Source organism: Gavialis gangeticus, unplaced genomic scaffold (assembly GCF_001723915.1).
Source record: "Gavialis gangeticus isolate Ggan-Ray unplaced genomic scaffold, GavGan_comp1, whole genome shotgun sequence".
NCBI lineage: Eukaryota > Metazoa > Chordata > Crocodylia > Gavialidae > Gavialis > Gavialis gangeticus.
In genome coordinates this window covers 70662928-70686107 of record NW_017729022.1, presented here as the reverse complement: position 1 = coordinate 70686107, position 23180 = coordinate 70662928, and the positions used below count along the sequence as shown (strand labels likewise).

The 23180-nt window shown below is 40.3% G+C and overlaps 1 protein-coding gene and 1 long non-coding RNA gene across 3 annotated transcripts in view; both read right to left on the bottom strand.

Moving 5' to 3' along the window:
* The window catches only part of LOC109296121, a 637130-nt gene that overhangs the window by 389808 nt on the left and 224142 nt on the right, over positions 1–23180 (bottom strand). The gene's annotated exons all lie outside the window — the stretch shown is intronic.
* GLT8D2 (glycosyltransferase 8 domain containing 2) overlaps positions 2985–23180 on the bottom strand; it is a 30625-nt gene continuing 10429 nt past the window's right edge. Inside the window, exons 3-10 of one of the 2 annotated variants that reach the window (XM_019515349.1) lie at positions 18813–18908; positions 17765–17933; positions 15871–15988; positions 13207–13252; positions 10088–10200; positions 9228–9394; positions 7751–7863; positions 2985–3216 (exon numbers count right to left, since the gene is read on the bottom strand). In XM_019515349.1, coding sequence (XP_019370894.1) covers positions 3044–3216; positions 7751–7863; positions 9228–9394; positions 10088–10200; positions 13207–13252; positions 15871–15988; positions 17765–17933; positions 18813–18908 — 995 coding nt within the window. In that variant the 3' untranslated portion in view covers positions 2985–3043. Of the gene's footprint in view, positions 3217–7750; positions 7864–9227; positions 9395–10087; positions 10201–13206; positions 13292–15870; positions 15989–17764; positions 17934–18812; positions 18909–23180 lie in introns of both variants that reach the window. The other variant, XM_019515348.1, reaches the window with a different exon arrangement.

Sequence of the window (23180 nt, the reverse complement as noted above, 5' to 3'; positions counted from 1 at the left end):
GTTGGCCACCTAGACCACAGGTCAGCAATGTTTTAGAGTGGAAGCCCACTTTAATAGAGTTTGCTCCTGGCACAGACCACTTCCACTGGCCTCTGCCATTGCTACCACTCCCTCCCACAGTGCTGCTGCCACTGCTCCCCCCAACCATACAGCTGCTGTGCAGGCAAAGCTCCCTTCCACTGAAAGGCCACAAGCTCCCCTGGCTGTATGGACTGGATAAAATGGCTGTAGGTTGCCAACTCCTGACCTAGAGCTCTTAGCTATCCAATTTGTGGGATGGAGTGAGAGTGAAGGAGAATCCAGTGTGTTGAGCAGGAACACAGTTTGAATTGCTCTAGTACAGCTGACTTGAGATGAGGCCTGTTTAGGATCCCTTTCATTCCCTTGAGCCCCCTCTGAAAAATACAAGGTGGAAGCTTTTGAGCTTTGCAGACTCTAACACTCTAATTTTCATGTTTTGCTGGTCTCCAACGTGCCATTTGGCCTACACCAAGTAGCTCTAGCACTGAATGGAGAAATGGAACCCCTTGAAACTGGCTACCTTTGCAGGAAATGGGGAGGCTATGCTCCTAGCTAAATGCAGGAACAGTCGTTTATTTGTATCGGTCACCAAGAGGGAAAACTAGACTGAAGCTGAAAGATTAGGGATAATTGATACGGTTCAGTTCCCTTTCCTCTGTGCCTCTAAGTGTAGGGGGATTTTTCTGTTTGCTTCCTTCAGGAATAATGATAGTGAGGTTAAAACCGTGGGCAGCTAATCTATGAAAACAAAATCAACCCTGGAAAGTAAGGACCTCTTCTTAAGAACTTGCTAAAATAGTGCATGTGTCTCTGTGTACACTTTGTTTATGTGGCCAACGTTTAGGGTGTGTGGAGGAAATGAATTTCCATGCTTGTGCCTAATATCACCGTCTTTCCCTCTCTTTTATAGAGGTGAGTTGGGGAAAAAAGCAATAAGTTGATCAAAGCATTAATGTTTTGATTATCTTATGAGAGCAGGTGCTTTATATACTTGAAATGTACACAGATGGTATTTCTGTAATCTGAACTAATTAGAGATTACACCACCAGGTTTGTTTTTTCTTTCATCTTCTCACATGCTTCAGCAGTGTTTTCATCGGAGGTTGAATGGATGCGTTCAGTGTAGATCCTAAACCTACTGTTATGCTTTTGGATCCCACACACTGCCAGCTTCCTGTGAAGCAGGCATGCTATTTTACAGTTTTCTTCCCAAATTGTGTGGCTTAATTGTAGAGTTTCTTAAATCAAGACAATGTGCATTATGGCTCTGATCATGCTTATTGGCTCTAGCATAAAGCTGTTCATTATATTGTCAAAGATATGTAGAAATCATTCATTTGTTATTTAAAATGTACTGTATCATGTGTCACTGTTTACATGGACGTTTTCCTGCTGGTGCTCAGAGTTTCTTGCATCAGGGATTTGTTACAATTCAATTTATTTTTCAACAAAACTCTGGAAAGCATGTAACTACCATTGCTGAGAAGGTAATGTGATAGTACATAACTACTGTAAAGATGGCTTCTTAATTTGAAAGTCTCTTCTTTGACAGGCACCTACTGCATTATGTAGGTATAAAGTATAGTTAAACATACAAAGACAATTACATTAAATATTGCAAGTGATGTGTGTGTATTCTCTCAGAACTGGTGCTCTTTCATTACATTTAATATGGAGGTTTTTAAACTGTCTTAAAATCTACAAATGTTTCGCAATAAAATCAGGAATTGTATTGGAATCAGATGTGTTATTCTGGTTAAATGTGATATTTGCCAATCTGCTAATAATAGGATAAGAATATATTATAATACATGCAAATAATGACTGAATTGCTTCACTATAGTCTCTTGAAAGAGAGGCAGTAGATTATAAAATGGCTGCATTGAGTAAAAACTATACCTAGGGACCTACCAAATACACGATTTCATGGAAATTGTGTAATTGGCAGTCTTCTGTGAAAAAGCATGGGGAACTGGCTATGTTCAAAAAGCTGTCTCCTAGAAGGGCAGAGGAAGGAAGCAAAAAGAAAAAAAAAAAAGGCAGACTGCCTGTCTCCTGAAGTGGGGGAGGTGGGAGGAGAGATGGGAAAAGTTCCCATCTCTCTGTCTCCAGAAGGGGAGGGGGGAGCAGGAAAAGCCTGCCAAAAGACCCCTTCTCCTGAAGAGAGGGGCAGGATAACAGCTGCAGTGGAGCAAATTGGAGGTTGAGTCCCTGACATCAGCTCAGTCCAGCAGCCAGTCAGGTTGGGAAGGGGTCAGCCTTGTTTAGTCAGTAATTATCGTCCTCTGCCCCTTGAAGAGGGTGATAATTACTGAATTAACAAGTCAGAAGGCTCCAGCTAGGACTTTCAATCAATGCCTGGGAGGGGTGGAACTTGCAGCACCCCTCAGCCAATCAGATGCGATGGGGGTGCTGCTTTGCTCCACCTTCACAATGTCAGTCCTGGCCGTAATATGGCCGTGAAACTGGGAGGGCCCGGCCATGTTACAGCCATGTCATAGGCTACCAGGGCCCATGAATTTGGTGGGTCCCTAACTATACCTCTGGAAATGTTTCATTAATTTTCATGTAGCGATGATTAAAAATAGTTTACAAAGCTAAAATGATTTTGTATTCTAACATTGCAAAGTCCTTCTGGTGTAGATTTTCTGTCAGCAAGATAAGATGGTAGGAGACATTGCATTAGCATATATTTTGGTTAGTAGCAAGTTTCATCTTTGTAAATACCTTATCAAAGTGTTTTCATTATCAGGTTTCCTGTATTTGAAATTCAAGCTAATCCTGAATTTTCCCTCTCCACAGGCGCAGTTAGGCAAACTTCATCGTATGGGAGTCCTTAACAAATATTCGTGGATAATTTTGTAAAAGCAGTTGCACATACAGTTTTGCTCAATAGCTGTTTCACAGTAGAAAGAGGGAAAACAGTATTACAAACTGTGGTGTATAAATAGAAAGATTAATTAGATCTTGCTGGAAACGTATTTTATTTTTTTAAGTATAAACATTTACATATATATCAGTATCAGCTATCGGGACGAATCAGTTTGAACTTTCCTGAAGGGTCAGGGATAAACCACTTTTCCCACAGGTCAGTGTGAACACTAGGATAGTCCCAAGGTTTATATCTTCCGTTCCAATGAAGTAATTTAGCGTCTTGAAGAAAATGCTCCGAATATCGGGTATCAGGACTCCAGCCTGCACAGTTTATAAAAATAAATAAGTCTAGCTTTTATGGATGCATGCTATTGCCAGAAGATGCTATGCAAGGGGAAAAAAATCAAAACTTTTAATGAAAAGTGAGTCTGCATACTAGTGTTTGTTGGATAGAATGGCCTATTTTGTAAGAGTGATGATTTTTCATGGACATTTTTGTTCTGCTCATTCTCATCTGCTTTTACCACATGTTCTTTGATAACAGCAGCCTTTGCCTTGTTCTAATAATTTATTATTGTGTCATAATTGAAGTCATAAGGAACCTCAGTTGCCTAATCTAATAGGTTCCCTTGTTTACATTTTTTTTTAAATAACTAAGTCATCATCCCTTTGTCCTGTTGAATGCTGTCATCCACTGAAGGCTGACGGTATGTCTTCAAATCTCCTCTGGCTGTATTGAAACCTTTTACTTTTTTGATCCTGGACTAGTGAAAATGGTAGTGATAAATAAGTAAAATAACTTGCTTCTTCTCAATAGTTATTTTTCCCTTTATACTGAATGTGCCCAGTTTTCTTTTGAGCAGTTGTCCGTATGCACATTCCATGGTTAGTGCTCAGGCATGTCTTAGAAATGTGCCACACTTGAACTTAAAGATATTTGCCTAGCAATAAGCACAAAGTATGGAAGCATCTAGCCTACCCTCATGCTTTTCATTAAGAGTAGGCTATGCATCTCGTGCTCTTCAGCTCCCCTCAAGTGTCTTCTGGCTTAAGATGAGTGCTCTGCTGTCGTAAACTAGTTTTTCTTCCTAGCTACATGCTGTTTGTTATTAACCTAGTTAATTCTCCACTAAGTATCTTATTTTTTAGTTAGAATTCCTTTTGGTTTGTGTTGCCTGATGGCAGTTTTTTGCTTTATAGATATAGATACATATGACCACCTCATGGGGTAGGAGGAGAGGTACAGGGGGCAGATTAAGCGGTGTCCTTTCTCTGACAGGGCTTGAACAACTTCAAGTGCCTGTGTTCTCTGGGTGAATCCAGCATATATGCTCCATGAGCAAACCCTTTATTTCCGAGACCTGAAAGGACAGGGAGGTAAGGCTTCAGGTTTACATTCTTAGTCCAGCCTTACTTTTCAGGTCAAAGACTCTGTCCTCTACAACATTCTTTTGGATTGAGGCTTTTCCAAGATCAGTATTTGCCTTTCTCATGCCATATACATAAAGCTACTGTATACTTGCCCACAAGCTCCTTTGATACCCAGAGTACTGGATGAAGCCAAGCAAGACTTGCTGATATGCCTCTACTAGTCCCAGCATAGTTCCCAGATGAGTGTATCTGTCTTCCCACAGTCTCAAGACTACACTGGTGCTCCCAGTATCAGTTGCCAGTATCAGTCTTCAGTCTTATCCTAGGAATAAGAACTCAGGATAAGACTGAAGCTCTCTTCACCTCATACATTATGGTAGATGGCTGCTGAGTGTAGAGCAGGCTTTTTTCTGTAGACTGAGGTATCTTGTCACAAATACCTTGGTTTACAGCAGGGAAATGGACTGGGTTTTCCACAGGGTGTAGTAGGAACACCACCACCTCCTTTGAGGGTGAAGCAGAATGACCTGTGTTTAAGCTTGGTCAAGCTGCATCTAGCAGCCATTTCAACTCATCATCCATTGATGGAGGACTTGATTTTTTTTCCTATCCTGTGATACTGGAGTTAATAGAAATTTAAGGGGTTCTTTCTGAGGAAGAACATGGTCCTGCAAGGGCACCTAATTAATTATTACAATCCTGGGACTGTCATTTGAACCTATGGTAATAAGTTAACTTCTGCACCTGTCTGTTAAGAAAGGCTTCATGACCCTGGGGAGAGTAGGGAAAATCCAGGTGCTGATGACAAACTTCCCTCAACACTATATTCCGAGGTTTCCTTGAAGGGCAGTTCCAAGTCCCAAGCCAGGACCCAGGGTTCCCTGTGCCTGTTTCTGAGGACAACTCCACAGTGGTGTAGCTTGGATAAGAGGAATGTTATGCCCTATCCCAAACACTGCATGCCCTGCCATGCACAGAGAGCATCTCAGGCTGTGTGATGTTTAAGATGGAACATAACATTTCTTAAATCCTAATCATGCTATTATTCAACATCTGCCAAGGGACTAAGTTCATGATTCTTAACTAGGGTCCTGCAAGATGTTTTGAAGGGTATAACTGGATGCTGCACAATATTATCACTGTTAGGTGTTCATGCACCCACAAAATTTACAAGATAAACCCAGAGATTTCAAATAGTGTCAAAAACATTCTGACCTGTTGTGGTCTATCTGTATTTTTTGCAAATTCTTTGCAATAGAATCATTACTTTATTTTTCCATAGTAAAATATATATATTTATATTTTATATATAACACCTAACAGTGATAATATTGTGCAGCATCCAGTTATACCCTTCAAATATATATAAAGATAAAAGCTAGCCTATTCTGAGGGGTGCCTTGAGTCTTAAAAGGCTGGGTGAGAGCCAGTGCTCTAAGTGGATGTCCAGTTGTGTCCAGACCACCTACAATACAGTTAAAGTGGAGCCTTCAGCAATGATTAGAAAATATTCTACCAGGGCTGTCATACATTATGCCATTACTGAAGTGTCATGTTGAGCTGCTGCAGTAGAACAACTTTTACTAAAATCACTATTCCACTTACAGTCTAAGATCTCACTGCTAATATAGGCTGGACACTGTTTTGGAGTCTTCCACAATGGAATATGCATATGGACCATCATTGCAAAGAGAAATTAAGAAACAAGTCCTTCAAGATGTGTTGTTCATATATCCATTCCACCACATTCCACCCTTCATCACCTCTTTCAAATCCTGGATGATAGCCTGCAACTGCATTTGAGGAGCAGTCGGTGTGTGCTATATATATTCTTTATGAAAAGCACAAGGAGAGTGTGAACACAGTGCGACCGGGGTGGGAGGGTGGTCCTACTTGCCAGAAGTCTTAAAGCTCAAGTACATAAGGCTTGTAGATCCACAGTGGAACGTACAGATGGACAATATGTTTTGAAAAACTCCAGTCACTACAGGTGACTGAAGAAAGGCTAAGCAATTTTTTCTTTGCAGCTGAAATTTCTGAGTTACTATACTGGACCATCACAAATACGTATTCATTCTTTTACACACAGGAAGAGGTGATCCCTGTCGTACTACTTAATCTTTGTGTCTTTAAAAAAAAAATATCTCTGAATATTATTTATTTATTGGCAAGTGTTATCCCAACCAGTGCATCCCACTCTAGGATTTCCTCCTTTGGAAATGGAAAATTAAAATAAAACAGTAATTTAATTGTCAATTATTTCTGACACAAGCATTTTTTGATCTAATTTTTCATTTCTAGGTCTGCTACTAATCTCAGAAAATACATTCTTGCAATGTTGAATGTTTAAATAGTGGAATTTTTGTTCAGGTTTCTGTAGAGGAGAAGGAAGGGGGGGTCCATCTGCTTAGTACATACAAAATACTTGGATCAATCGTAGCCCAATTCCAGTACCCTTTCAGTCAGGTCACTTATTTCACAGTACGAAGTATTTTATTATAAAATATTGTTCCAATAATGGGCACAGACACATAAGACTTTTACTGCACAGTAACTTGACTTTACTACTTGGTAAACATGGAGTTGACACAACATGTAGCCCTATTAAGTAGCAGGTCATCTGAATTCAGGGTAAAGCTAACCTTTGAAAACTATAGAGTAACTTCTACATAGGAAAGTTACCATATGGAATGTGTGATGTGTCCACTCCCATAGCCAGTTTAATCCCTGGGTAACCAGTTGTTCAGTTCAAACTAGCCACCTGCCAAGTATTGGATAGATATTGTAATAGCACCTACTGCAGACAGGCAGCTTGGAAAACATTACCTGTGTCCAGAGAGCACACACAAGTGTTTGGGGTTTTTTTACTATAGAATAAAATCTAGAATAAATCACTCTATAGTAATTGTGTTATGTGTCTATACCCATTATTTAGCTATCTCTTCATTTAAGGCAGTAATCCATTCTTAAGATAAAACCAAATCCAGAACTGTTTTTGAAAGTGACTGATTTGTCCTTCAACCTCTTCCTAGACCTTGGATTCCAAAGCCAGAGGCGCTGTTAAATCATCTAATCTCCTCTGGTATATCATGTGCCACTAAATTTAATCTACCTACCTTTGTATTGAACCCACTAACTTGTTTGTTTAAAATGTATCTTCCAGAAAAGCATTGAGCCGTGATTGAAAGATTTACTTGAAAATTCCCCAAATAGCTACTGTGGGACACAGAAAATGGAAGTCCACTAATATTGAATATTGGAGGAAAACAAGTTAGCATTGAGCAGGCGTTGTTGATCTGAGGTGCAAGTAAGGTACCGAGAATCAATATAACCATAGAAATACAATCATTCAATATATGATGATGCATATTAATATAATCATTCATTATATAATTAATATAATCACATAGTCATGAATATAATCATCCTTAATACCTCCTCCTTTAATTCCAACCCATAGCGTTTCAAAATGAAACGTACTCACCAAGATGTCTTATGTGCCATAAGGGATTTATAGCAGAATATTTTTCATGGAATACAATGAGCATTGGAGAGGTGGCCACACCTCCTGCAAGGGTGCTGCTGTAAAGGTTCTCCCTGTGAAAGAACACAAAACCCACCCCTCAAAATATTGAAGAAAATAAGATCTTCACTATAAACCAGGGCAGAACCATTTGGTAAAAACAGATATGCTAGTTATTTGTCTTATCAGTATTCTAACTTTTGGAGAATATTTTTGCTAGTTGCCAGCAATGTTTAATGCTGTACAAGCAACTTACCACACATGCATGTAAACCTCCTCCTTCCCTCCACCTTCCAGAAAATTAACATTGAAAAAGTAAGACCTGTTTTAATTATAGCTCTGCTTTGCTGTACCATGACTTAACTTGAATCTCACTCTGCACAGGATTATCTCATATTTACTACTAATTTGCATCAGGAATATATAGATAACTTGCACTCCTGGCTTTATAGCATATATTTATAACATAAATAGGTTGTAAAAGAACAATCTTTTGCTGCTTTTCTCAGATAGGAATTCCCACGTTTGCAGCTCTTTGTCAATAAAAGTTGGGAGACAAAAGGACATGTTTTTCACTGGTGTTTAAGCAGTCTTCTTGAATTCTGTACAAATATTGGCCCCTTTATAGTTGGTTTGCATTACAATTTGTGAGGCTCCCAGCAAAAGTGGAGAGTTATTTTCCATACTAAATATATTAACAGGAGTTAATATGGAAATCATACCCAATGATTCTTCCACTGTATTTAGTACTAGCAAAGCCTCACCTGGAGTACTGACTCGTTTCGGGGGAGTACTTTGGGGGAACTGCACTTCAAGAAAAGGTGTTGATCACTTGAAAACAGTCCCAAAAAGAGCAACATAAGTATCTGGAGGTCTAGAAAATGTGCCCTATGAGAGAAGATTGGAAGAATTGGGATTATTTAGTCTAGAGAACAGAAGACTGAGTGGGAGATTGATGAGTCTTCAGATTTAAAAAGGAAGAGAAGACTGATTGTTTTCTGTTCTCTATGTCCGTAGTGGACAGGACAAGAAATAATAGGCTGAAACTGCAACAAGGTAGATCTTAGGTTAGGTATCAGACCTTTCTAGCTATGACGGTGGTTAAGCATTGGATCACGTTATCTAGAGAGGCTGCAGAATCTGCCACTGGACATTTCTAAGCACAGAATTAGACAAACATTTGTCTGGGATTGTTTAGACGGGGATGAACCTTTCTTGAGCAAGAGAGGTTGGGCGTGATTACCTCTTGAGATCCCTACTTTTTCTATGATTGTTGGTGCCTAGAGCTGGATTTCAACAGTGGGAAATTCTGCAACATAAGTTATTTTTCCTTGTAAACCGTGACGAAAGGCCTGTCTAGACAACTCTGAAGAGTGAACAGAAAATTAAAGTATAAACTGCATAGCAAGAGCCAGGATAACAAAGTGTCTGTACTCACTCAACATTTTTCTGCATCCATTTTTCTAACTGCTTTGTAATCCGCTGATGCTTCCACTCGGTCATGTTTGCAACAAACACGCCAGGATTAAAGGAGCAGGTGCTAGGGCTGATGCCAAGATCTCTAACTGTTTGCTTTCGGTAGTCCAGGAAGCCCATGTAAGTGTTCTAGAAAGAAAGGAAATTACACCTAGGATGTATATCTACTATAGCTCTTCATGTAAATATAATTAAATATGTGTCTACCTCAAACACCTACAGTATTCACAGATATTGAACCTGAACCTCTAAGAACTGCATTTCTAGATATTATCTGCCTTGACTTCAGTGTAAAACACAAAGCTGGAAGATTATAAATCGTTATCTCTGTGTTATAGTTCCCTTGTAGTCCACAATGCTCTGTCGCTGGCCTGTTCCTCTTTACTCTCTCTGTATCTTAACTTGATTGCTGTTATGTGTCCATCACCTAGGATATTTTAAGGCTACTACATTTAAAATCTCTCAGAGAAGCTTGGTCCTACTTAGAAATTAGCCTTCAAATATTATATTTTGACTAGCCCCAAAAAATTGACCCTAATTCTTTCTCAACTATTTAAAAGCCTAATATTAATCTTTACATATTGAGAAGACAAAATTGAAACATGTGACCTTCTGAAATGAACATAATTTTAGAATGCTGAAAATACTTCAGAAGACACAATACAGCAACATATTTTACACTGTCGCAGAAAGAAATTCCCCTTAATAAACTGTACAAACTATGCACCTATACCCTAAGAAAACTGTCATTTAGGGGGGAGGTGTAGAAAAAAAATAAAGCTAAATCTCAAAAAAAATCTGAATTTCAAAATGACGTTTTACCTGCATTCCTACACTTCTGACCATTTCGTGGGTAGAAGGCAAATCACAGTCGTCTGAAAGAGCTGCAGCATGGCCGGGAGCTAGTTTTGTGTTGTATAGTTCCTGGATGTCCCCTGACAATAGAAGAATTGAGAATTTCAGAATGGATCTCTTATTGCCACATACTTGTCCTTAAGACTGTTTAGGACCTTTTCTGTGCTCATTTGCCTTAGGTATATTTCTACCACTTTCAAGGAACTGTACAGATGTAAGTGAGAGCTGTATTTTGTTCTATGGGTGCAGTTTTCAAATTTGGGACCTATAACTGGACATAGAAATTTTGTATTTGGATGTTCTCATTTGGTGTGCCTGCATGCTGAAATTAATGTCCAAATGTGGGACACAAGCTGAAGTAGAAGTTGCAGCTTGCTTTTATAGATATTCATATCCATAGTTAGTCTCTGATTTGGGGGAGAGATTTTTATTCTTTTCCCCCTCCCCTAGAATTGTGCTTTGGTTCCCTGTACAGTGCAGTTTGATCTGGGCTATTGTTAGATAATTGTATTTTTTTTCTTTAATAATAGGCCTTCTATTTAAAAATTGGGCTCACAACATTAACAAAATAACATTAGCACCTAATGTCATTGGCTCTGCCACTGATAAAGTAAATCCATTTGCATTTGCTAGGAAACCTGAATATGGTACTGATTGGCATGACACAACAAAACACAGAAAATGTTGTTTAAGAAATAAAAGACTAATCATCTGATGGATGCAACTCATGAACGTATCTGGAAAACCTGAGAGAAAATTAATTTTCCACTATGGGGCAACATTTGAAGTAAAGCTACTTATGGTTCAAAATTAACCTGCCTTAAAATTGTTCTAATCTGAGAAGAAATTTCCTCCAAATTCAAAATAGCTCCTTTTTTCAAGATATAGATAGTGGGCAGGCCTACACATGCAAATGTTGTGGGGTGGGTTTACCTTAGAGTAAATTACTCTATAGAGTAAACCCACCCCAGGCAGGCATTTACACATGCAGGGATGCGGGAGCAGATCTGCTCCTGGTAGCAGTCTGTTCTGGCCCCCTCCAGCCCTGCACTGGCCCCCTGCAGCAGCCAGGGGGAGCTCTAGGATTCCCCTGGGTGCTAATCTAGGGGCTGGTGGGAAGCTCAGAGCCTCTTGTCCCAGCTTCCACCTTGTTCCCAGCCCCTGATCTATGATCGCAATCACAGAGCTGCAGCTGAGAACAATCTCCCCTGCCCCTGCTCCATGATTGCAACTGGGGAGCAGGGGCTGGGAGCTCCCTACTGCTGGGGCATGGAGACATTGCCCCACCAAAACTCCAGTGCCCCAGCAGCAGGCAACACCCAGAGGCAGGAAGCAATCTCCCACCACCATTACCTGCTGCCCAGCTGACCTGGAGCAAGTTTGCTCCCAGTCAGCCATCTACACATGCCATACGATATAGTAAGTAATCTCAAGTAAATTTTGCTACTTGTATTTACAGGTAGCAAATTTACTGGCGATTAGAGCAAATTACTGTGCAATAAGCATCTGCATGTGTAGACAGTGGCTCAGTAATTTGCTCTAATCTTGAGTAAAGCATCTCGTGTAGAAGTGCCCAGTTACAAGAAAACCAAAAGCAACACTTTTGATACAATGCACCAAAATTCACTGTGAATTTCTTGCTGCTTGGTAGAAGGCACATAACTAACATTATTTCCAGATTTAATCCCTTTAATCCATATTCATTTATACCCTACAAAAACTCTTATTAATTTTAAAGAGAAATATGACTAAATGAATGTTTCAGGATCTGTTCCCCATAGATTGTGCCACACATGATAAAACAGGGAGAGATGATGACTCCATTGAAAAGGCATATCTATATGCAAGATTTTCAAATGGTTTAATATGGAGGAAACTATTATGAAGCTCCTTGTAAATGAAGGTAAAGCAAAAAGAACAAAAATACCATATTTTAAATAGTTAAGTGCCTCTAAGTACTGCTGATCAGAAAAGCAAGGGAAACATTAGAAAAGTTGAAAACAAATTAATACAATTGTTCTTTGAAATCATTCTGGTGACAGAGATCAACGACAGCCACTTCCACGTAGTGATCCTTGGTGACATCTCTGATGGCCAAGAGTTCCCGAATCCACAAAAACAGCAAAGAGCACAAAGATGAAGATACGGACACCATTTTTGTCATACAAAAAAAGAATTCTGCTGACCTACATACTGTTATACCAGAGAGGAAGTTGCCTCAAGGAGCTTTAATGTCTTCACTCAGTCCTTACCAAAACACAACGCTCATTAAATTTCTATTTCATAAGGATGCTATTGCTTAATTAACATATATAAAATGCTTTTGAGATCCTGGGGCAAAAAAAAAAAATTATAGAACTAATAAGCAAAAGGAAGTGGGTTGAAGTAAAATAATAAAGCAAGAAAAAGTGGTGGAAGCCTTATAGAGAAACCTACCTGAAAAGAGACCTATGCTTCTAGTTAACTCTTGCTGCATGGACATGGGGGGGTTTCCTAGGATATAAACAGTCTCCTAGCTTTTATGGCTTAACCACAAACTATCAACCCCTATGAGCCTGGTTTTGTGAAGTATCGAGTGACCCTAGCTCCCACAGATTTAAAGAAGAATTGATGGCACTCGAAACAAAAGGAGCCAGGCTTTCTATCCCCTTGATCTGATTCAATTTTGTTATCTTGAGAATAAGTAGATAATTACAGTAATACTATTACAAGCATTTCTGGGGATTCAAACAATGGTAGGAAATACAAGTTATCTATTTAGAGATTAATATTGCAATCTGTGCTAATGAAATCACTTCTGATGCTTGTCAGGCCCATGTATACACAACAATGGATCATCTGCAATAAGAAATGAAAAGCATCCCTGGGCTTAAGAGCAGACTCAAACTTCCAAAAGTAAAAGCTGTCCCTTAAATTTTCTTTTCCTAAAATATTCTAGAAGGGTAGATATGAAACTGTCATATGTGCAGCCCTACTAAGAGTTCCTCCTTGGCATCAAACAGACCTCATATTTTTTTAGTGACTGTGTAAGCTGTTGATCTCTGATTTTAGTCATGCTGCAAACTACTTTTTGGAGAATGGCTTACCTTGCACAATGACATCATCATCCAAATATATGACTTTCTCATGTTTCTGGATGAGCAAAGGGAGATAGAACCGAACGAAGTTCAGCTGTTAGACATACACACACACAAAAGAAAATTTTGAAAAATGATGTAGTGGCTTCAGGTTATAGCCTTGAACTTCTTTTCTCATATCTAAATGTAGTTTAGGCCTCTCCTCACTGTGCACTATTCATAATAATTTACTTAGTTTCACAATTTAAACTTGCCTCCATATTTCCTTCAAAGCTCCTAGGGTGAAAGCCTGGCCTTACCAAAGACAGTGGGAAAACTCATCCTAATAATTATTATAGTGTTTCCAGAATTTTACATGAGAACTTTGTAAAGATTGCTAAATATCTGGCTTAGGCTAAAGCAACATAGGAACATTTTGTTCCCTTATTCAGGTCCATCTGAAGTCAGTGGTAAAGGCCAAAAAGGGATGAAACTGACCCATGTTGCCACAGCAGGATGTAAGGAAAGCCCCAGGTGAACACTTTCTAGCTGTCTCCAACTTAGTCCATTTAGCTGTTTAAGTTGAGAAATGTATCTTGGTCTTTTAGCCTTAAAAACTTAATAGGTCTGGTGGCCAGTGTTTATTGCAGTGGTCCAGATCTGTTGCTGCTCTGTATTTGCTTTTCACAGCATGACTGATGCAAAGTTCTGCAATCAGTGTAACTACTGGAGACTCTCCCCAGAGTAGGTATCTTCGGGCATATCTACATGTGCATTTAAGCACAACTAAACGTAATGTTCATTAAGCGATTTTTCGCAGATGCCTACACGTACAGGGACTTGGCACTAAAGTTAATGTCAAGCCCCTGCAGCCTTGCCATGTGCCCCTAGTGGCTGAGCAGACCCAGCACTATAGTGCCAGGTTGCGTCTACATGTGCATTAATGTGCTTTAACTAATTGCACCTAAATTTGATACCTGCATTTGCAGGTATCAAATTTAGGCATGATTAGCCTAATTTTGCCATTTTCAATGCGCATTAAGGGCATGCATGTGTAGACACACACCTGTAATGCACATTCAATTAGGCTAATGTGGATTAACGCGTCTCATGTAGATGTGCCCTTCTAGTAGCATATATATGGCACAGCAGTTTCTACTGAAGAAGTAGGGAGCATATCAGAAGGAAAAAGGACAAACTGCTGCTTCTTTGCATCCTGGAAGTCTTTGTCTTCTGCAGTAGGGTTGAGGTGTTCTTGTAGCTGTAATGGTGCAAGAAATATGCAAGAAGCAAAGGTTTTCCAGTGATATCTTTGATGCTACAACATCTCTACCATCTTTACAGTTGTTCCAATGAAAGATTTCACCAAAAAAAAAAACCCTTGCTTCTCTCGTCTTCTGAATTGGTGTATTGTGGTCATGGGCAGCTGCTGTATTTTAAAGCAGCCTTCAGCATTACCAGAACACCACCAGCTAAGAAATTATACCATCTTTGAACTTTCCCTCTCCCAAACTATGTTTAAATTCTTAAAGTTACAAGAGTTTAAAGTCTCTAGTTGAAAACAGCCATATGAGGAGATGGGCAAACTAGCAGAAATTTTCATGTAGTGATCTCTTTGCTTTTCCTTTGACTGCTTCCTCAACATTTAGCAGCTGGTCTTTTTTCTGAGTGATGTATTAGGACACAAAGTTATGGAAGACAAAGCAATAACACTGATTATTCCATTACACTACAACAAAAGTGAGGTAATTTTTATGAGCAACTTCTAAAGTACCTGTTCCCCGAGCTGGTTAGCCTAAGGATATGCCATAGCCATAATTTAGTCAGGTCAGACTAGGATTTAGCCTAGTCAGGTCTTCTTAGAATCATCAAATACAGCATATGAAAGGGGAGCTGCACCCCAGGAAAGAGCAGAAGTGCAATGTGGTGTTGGAGGCACTCACTACTGATGGAGGGCTAGGCCACTCAGTACAGAACAATAAGAGTGTAACAAAGTATAATGCAGCTCATTCAGTACCCCTGCAGTCCTGCATGAGGAGGGAAAAGTTTTCAAAGATCATAAATCTTTAAAGAGCATTTTGGGCATGTCTACATGCACATTAACATGCTTTAGTTAATGTGAATTAAATCTAGTACCTCCATTGTGAGCTACTAAGACAATGCCTATCAGGCTGTCTTAATGCACATTAACTAAAGAGCTCGGGGCATTTATACACATGCTCTGGGAGTTGGGGGGGCAGGGAGTGCTTTCATTAGAGCGGTTCCAAGAGCCGCTCTGATGAAAGCACCTGGAATATCACGTGTATCAGCATCCCTGTGCTGAAAAATGGTGGCAGCGCTGTAACTAAAGCTTGTTCAATGAGCCTTAGTTAAAGTGCCCCCATCACCATTTTTTCAGCGCAGGTACAATGATACATGTGGTGCGGTAATTACCATGCTTCAGCACACTCAGTTGAGTCTGCTCCAAAACACTGTAATTACAGCGCATCAAAGCAGCCTTGCTGTATGTGTATAGGTGCCCATGGTTTTTAAGTGATGCTTAATGCATACTAACCTATTGCAATGCACATTAACTAAACAGCACCATTTTCGTGATGCTTTAATACGCATTAAAATAAGCTAATGTGCATTAAAGTGCATGTGTAAACCTGCCCTTCAATCTTAGACAGTGTGACATGGCGTTTGTTTACTCACTGGCTGGAGCAGCTCAGGGCGTGATGCATCATGTCTGATTTTTCCCTTTAGTACCATAGGGTTGAATTCCACAATTTTAAAATTTATTTCTCTCAGTTTAGAATTTTCAATCCATTGTCTGAAGTGGAAAAAGAAAAAAAAAAAAGCTGTTATGGAATCCCCAAAATTCTTCAGTGTTAGGTGTCCAAATGCTTCATGGCATAGGTCTTGGCTATACTTAAGACTAGAGCTGGCCAGATTAAGAATAAGAATATGATGCTAACATTCTAGAATTAAAAAGAAAACTTTCTGGCAACATTTGGGGAAAAAAAAGATTCTTCTTTTTAACCAGCCCTACTTGAGGCCATTTCCTGTGTCTTTATTTCAATTGGGGTTCAATTCCCTGATCTTCCCTGAATACAGATTTTCTGTATTATCTTGAGCAAATCATTTGGGCTCAGAATTTTAACAGTATTTGGTCACCTGATTCCTGTTGAAGTTAATTCACATTAGGTGCCTAAATACCTTTTCAAATCTGGCTTTAATCTCTCTGTGCCTCAGTTCTCCACTATTAAAAAATGGAATTAATATTACTTCCCTCTCTCACACATGTATTGGGAACATAAACTATAACTAGTATAAATACTGTAAAGAAAATACAGTAATGAGTGCTGTATAAGTCCAATAGATTGTCAGTCTAAAACGATTAGATTCTTCAGTACAATGGCCTGCGGTTGTTGGGATCCCTCCTTCTAAGTCCCACCTGGGTTCACCTTTTTCCACCTACTTTTTATCCCCCAAGATCTGTTTTTAGTACAGTCATGGTTGGAGCCCTATTTATGACCTTTAACCCTCTTTTTTCTTGTATTAGTCCTACTTTGTGTGTTCCTATACTCTGATTGTTACAATACAGCCCTAAATAAGGAGTAATGCAAAACTCATCTGTCTGCAGTTGGTTAGTGCAAGACACTGGGGAATGGTTATGGTCCAGCTATTCTATGCTGCTTTTCTGGGGTGGTTTCTGTCCCAAGCAAGGCAAGGAGGCAGTAGTCTCTTTGTGCAGAGGACCATAAAGAGAGCAATTGTTACTGGCCCTTACACAAGGAGAAGGAACAACACCTTGGGCCTCCTCCAGTGCTGTGCCCCAGTGCCAGTGGTGAATTAAGATTTACTGGGGCTCTGGGGAAACAGAAAATTGGAACCCCCCCCCCACTAGATGAGGGCAGGTTTCCTCTGCTGCAGCTGGGCCTGCCCAGCTTCCTTGGAACGTCTGGGGTGAGCCAGAAGGTGCAAGCACCACTGAGGTAAAAGCAGCCCCAGCCCCAATCTGGCCCAGCCCCTCCTCCACCTGGCGGGTGTCGCATAGCTGGGGCTGCAATCCCCTATGCTGTGGAACAGGCCAGGGCCAAGGCCTGGGCTGGAGCTAGGGCCAGCTGGGGGAGGGAGGAAGGGGTGGCACGGGCTCTGTGCTGCCCCCAGCTGCCTGCCCGCCCCTCTGCCAGCCGTGGTGGGGTGCGGCTGTCCCATCCTGTCCTGTCCCAGAGGCACCAGTGCTACTGGCTGCCTACAGATGGTGGAGAGCAGGAGTGGGAGCAGGGCTGCCCACGGGGCCTCCTGGCAACAGACAGCCCCGGGATGCTGCCACTATCCACATGGAGCCCTGTGCCTACCTCCTAGCCTCTGGCCCTGGCCTGGCTAGAGGGGAGGAGGCATGCGCTGCCTGCCCTGGATGCCCATGGTCAGGATGCCTGCCTGGGCTGTGATGCCCCTGGTGTCCCAGGGGGCCCCTGATTAGCTGGAGCCCCTTGGGGGCCTCTCAGGCCCATGCATTAATCTGCCCCTACCCAGTACAAAGGCCAATGCCATTCTGACCCTAATTAAGCACTAAAATAATACATTTGGCAAACGCTGTTACCTGATATGTGGAATGCTGTTCTTTAGCCCAACGATGTAGAACAAAACATTAGCATCTGTGTTACTGTATATGCTATTGATTGCTGCTATAACTGCTCCCATTCTGCCTGCAGCAGCACATATCACCACGGGTATTTCTTCTTCCATTTCCTCACCATTCTCCAAATGAGCTATATATAGCAAAACTGCAAATTACTGTGCAGAAATCAGTGACTATTTATCACAGAACTTGTCCTCAGGTCATACAACCTACAAACTAACAATACAACATTTTTGCACAACCAGAAAGTCACTGGTAAACTCCACTACGAGCCCTGATCCTAGTAAGTAAATACAAAAATAAAGCCTGGTTTACAGTTAAAAGTTTTGCTAGTATAACTGTCAGGGATGTTAATTTTAGCAACTTACTTATAACAGTAAAAGTCCTGGTATAGATGCTATTGAAATAACATTTATTTATACCAATTTATCTTTATCTCTCTCCCCAAGATGTAAGACATTACATTAGCATATGGACTTTTATACCAGTATAAGTATGTCAACATTAAGGGGTTTTGCCACATGAACTATACTAGAATATCAGCAAAACCTTAAATTATAGACAAACCAGTCACTGGTCAGGTTGATTCTAACTGGCTGTTACCTGGTGATTGGTGACCTACTTGAAATGAGTTGGTGGTTTCAGCTTATTTCAAATAGGAAGATTCTCATCAAAATTTATTTCCAGTGAACTTCTCTGTTTGCATCTGCACAAAATTGAGGTTATGGTCCACCCCAGATGTCAAAGGAAGAAAAACTCATTGACCTCTGTGAAAGTTGGACCAGACCCTGAATCAGAATGAAGATTCTTAGCCATGACTGATTTGCTATTATGCTAATCAAGGGATCTAGAAATTAAAAGTTCTGCATCCCAGATTATATTCAAATAGCATATGTAATTCAACTATAAATTCCTAAATACTTTGTTACACCAGGAACAGAAGCCACCAGTCAGATGCAATGATAGTGAATTCAGTATAAAAAACAGACTAGAATCATGACCCACTTACCTGTTTCATTCTTTAATGTGGAAGGCACTCTGTGAACTTTATTATACAGAATGACACAGACAGTCAAAACAAGAAGGACTAGTAAGATCTGATTAACTGAAATATAAAGGACAACTGGTTAAAAGCTACTAGAAAACTGAATATTAATTTTTCAAATCATTATCCATATTTTTTAAAAGCTATGTGACTGCCACATATTGTATTTCTATGGTGTGTTGTTTATCAGAATCTCATCTCATTAGCCATTTGAATTAGAAATGGAAATCTTTTGTAAGAACAATTTATAAATGTACATTGTCACTCATCAGTTACACTGCCTATCATTACACTGCTGCTAAAAACAGCATGTTCTCAGTAATGGAAATCAACTATGGAACTGATTAAATGCAGCCAACACTGAGCATAACTATAAAGCACACAGCCCATATTGGGCAAATCATACCACAAGAATACTTTATTGCAACCCATCTGAATAAGATGTATGATGGTGTCCATTAAGCACAGTTCTCCCTCTGCATCAACTCTTTTTTCAAGTTATGGTAAGCCACTACACTAAATACATTTTTACTTCCTCTTCACTCCCACAGCTGAGCTGTGCCTTTCTTTCTCATTTCCAATGATGCCTGTTTCTTCACCAATGTGAAGAAACAGGGCCCCAAGCAGTTCACCCAGAATCCCTCTGTTAGCCCCTCTCTCAGCCTGTCACATATGATTAGTGTGGCCACACCCTCCATGAGGTGGAGACAGACCACTTTATCTACATATAAAGTTTGGGAGGATCCCAAGATTTATGAGAAGAACACACAGCTCCAGTCATGAGTGGGGGCTAATTGGCACATGGATCCTTTGTGGGCAATATCTAGAGTACATACAAGCTTTGGGGTCACCATGCTTGAAATACTGTTGACTCTCTTGGGACCTAGTCCAATTAACTATATATATGATAAGTCCTGAACCTTTTGCCTTTGGACTAATATCACATGCCATTAAGATAACATCATAAACTCTGACACAGTTTGCACTGGAGAAAACTGCTCCTGGGTGCAGCATTTACACATGCACCTGGGACTGCAACCCCTCTACCCAGGGTGGAGTAGTCCCAGGCTGGCAGGGGGCCCAGGGGGTCAGCCCTGTGCTCTGGGTGGTGGTGTCAGGCAGCGGAGGGACTAGCTGGCGCATGAGGGTGCTAAAGTACAGAGCTAGGCAGGAGGCACCCCCTGCACTTTAGCACCTTCATGCCCCAGCCAGCCCCTGTCACCATCTACACATGCATTTCAGCAGAACAAATTACTCCACTGTAGGATAGTACTGTTTCAGACAGTACTACCCTATGGCAGAGTTAATTTATTGTGCCCCAATACCAGCAAATGTGAAGACTGTGACCCTTTACTATGGAGCTAATTAATCAACTCTATAGTAAAGCACACATGTAAATGCACCCAGTTTGTATTATATATCAGTAGGTACAAAAGTGCAGCTTAAAAGTGTGTTTATAGAGTACCTGTGCTAAAACTTGCAGCAATTTCAAAAAAGGTAAAATGTATTAATTCTAGATAAGCTAAGTCTTTGGGTACCTGTAATTATTTGCCTACATGCAGATTACTACAGGTATTTTTATTTCAAGGTCAGCGCTTTCAGATTTGCCCCTTATTTCCATATGCTCATAGAAAGCAGGGTCTGACAGTAAGGATGAAGATGGGGAACAAGTTGATGGAGCAGAGGGTAAGGGGGCTACCTGACCCCCCCAGATTTATTTTCCCTGCTTTAGCAGTTGGAGGGGGACAAATTCAAGGCAAAACTCCAATAGTTAGACTCTATACCTGGAAAATTATAACAAATTTAAACATTTTCCAGGTATAGAATCTAATTATTGGGGGGTCATCTTACATTCAAGAAAATACTGTACAGTATATTGTTTCCATTGCCAAAGTAGGGGCCTGCAGACCTCAGAGCCTTCCTCCTCTTACAAGGAAGAGTGTCTCAGTCTCTTCTATGATATCTGCTTTATGCCTCTTCTACACTTCATAGAAAAAATGTTAGGGACCCAATGCAGGGAGGGATAGGGTGAGGTAAGAGATGGGTGAGCTGGGAGGAGACTGGAGTAATGCACATCATTCCTAGAAGAACTTGCTTAGAAAAGGTAATGCAGTTTGACACATGTATGTAGGAAGCACTGTTTTCAGGAAAAACTTTTCAGAATCAGGCCCTAAATTAAAAAGCAATTGGCAATACAGGGTAGGGAATGACAGTGGGAAAATAAGGATAGACATGATACTGAGGGTATCATAGTTCATTAAAGACAACTCTGAGCTCCTAATGGCTTGCCACTTAGACATAACATCTCTAGCTGTCACTGGTCTTGGGGCAGAATCCCGTGATCTGCTCTCTCCAGATCGGAGTCTTTTAAGGTTTAAGCCTCAGTACTCCACTGCAATCCCTTCAGCAGGTTTGACTTCAATTCCACACCTGTAGTTTGATTCTCCAGGGAACAGTGACAGGGTTATTCACACGCCAGCCAGTTTTCATCAAGTAAAGTACTATTTCTTCAGAACAAAAGCAATTCACATAAAACATACCTTCTTAAAACCATAAAGAAGTTATATGCTTGCCTAGTTTACTAGTTGGTCACCCCTCTTCCACCCAGAGAACTTGGCAGGACAAAAGTACTTCAAGTCCTGCATAAGGCCTGGTAAGAGCCTCATGTATGTCAGTTGGTAGAAGAGTCACTCTCTCCTCCAGGTCAAGGCTATTTTTATACAGTGTCAAGTCCTTTATCTGTGAAGGCCTTTGAACTACGTCAAACCAGTCTATGGGTGACAATTCTAAAGATTTTTCTTACGTTGTTTCAGCACTGGCAGTTTACATTAATTATTGGCCGATGCCTTTAGTTTCTCCAGGAAATATTTTTTAAATTAAATTCCTGGCTCAATGGGTAATCTTTATCAAATCCATAAAGGTGCATAAAACATAATGATGTTAACACAATAGTCTTTGAATAGTCCATGTTTCCACAGCATTGGTGACAGAGGTGACTTGGAAGCATAAGCCACATAGCTAGAGAGTAAAGAAGCAGCAGATTTTTGTGTCTATATTTGTGTTTTAATTCATCTGAATTTTCTTTACTTATTTCAAATATATAAATTCCTATTGGAGCTTTCTTTTCCTGGCTACCCCGGGGGTCTGTAACTGTCTGGGAATTTCAGAATTACCTTTACCTGTCCCTTCCCCCAGCCGCTCTTACAGACTTTCCTACTGTGAATCATTTTAACTGTCTTCAGCTGTTCATGGTTTAATTGAGGAAAATATTAAAATCATTATAAAAATAAACTCAACATACCACAGAAATGACGTATGCCCAAATTTTTGCAAACACATAAGTATTTTGAGTAAAGTACTTCACTAAAATCAAAGCTTGATTTAAATTTCAATCAGAGACCATCTTAAAGTTATCCAACAATAAATCGGTCATGAGTTGGTATGATGTTAGTTCACAAAATATGACAGGTTAAGGATAAAGTAATGAAAGCATCATTAGTTAAGTTGCTGAATGTCTTCTTCAGTTCTGATTATTCTATTATTGATGTAATATCACGAGCATGTTACAATGTGCAAAATATATAAAGACAGACAAGGTTCTTTGGATAAAAGTGATTTCTTTTATTAGACCAACTAAATAGTTGGAGAAATTATTCTTTACGAGCTTTTGGGTACAAACATCCTTCTTCAGGCATAGGGAGAGTCTGCTGGTGTTTGTGTACTGTCCTGGGTGGAATGGAAACTTAAGCCAATATGCACATTGCAGGTCTGTTAAAATGCAAATGTGTGGCAGGGAAGATCAGAGGGGATGGGAGTCAATAGGTGTGAGACAGGCAAATGGAGGGGAAGGGGAATATTGACCCAGTGACCGAATGTAGCTGGTAAAATGTTTGTGCCTGACAGCTTGTAAGGAACAATTTTTCCAACTATTTCTAATAAAAAAAATCACATTTACCCAAATAACCTAATCTGCTTATGTCCTTAGACCAATACAGCTATAACCAACACCCAGAAAATATATAAAGTAATTAACAGAGATTGTGCCCTGAGCTATAGTTATTGCACCTGATCCTCAGCTGTCATAAATCAGCATTGATCCACTGGGCTAGGGACAGACATTCAAAAAGCCTGAGCCTGAATTGACTCAGTCTTTGCAGGTTAGTTTAACCTGGCTAGACTAAATCAGTTTTGTAACTGGACAGAAATTCCATAAATGCAGGCACATGCCTACTGTAGGTTAAGCTATAAGTGGGGGGGCATGAGCACCCCTCCCTCTGCTTCCACTGGGCTAACCTGAGGTGGGTGTGGTTAGCCCCCCCCCCGGCTGTTTGA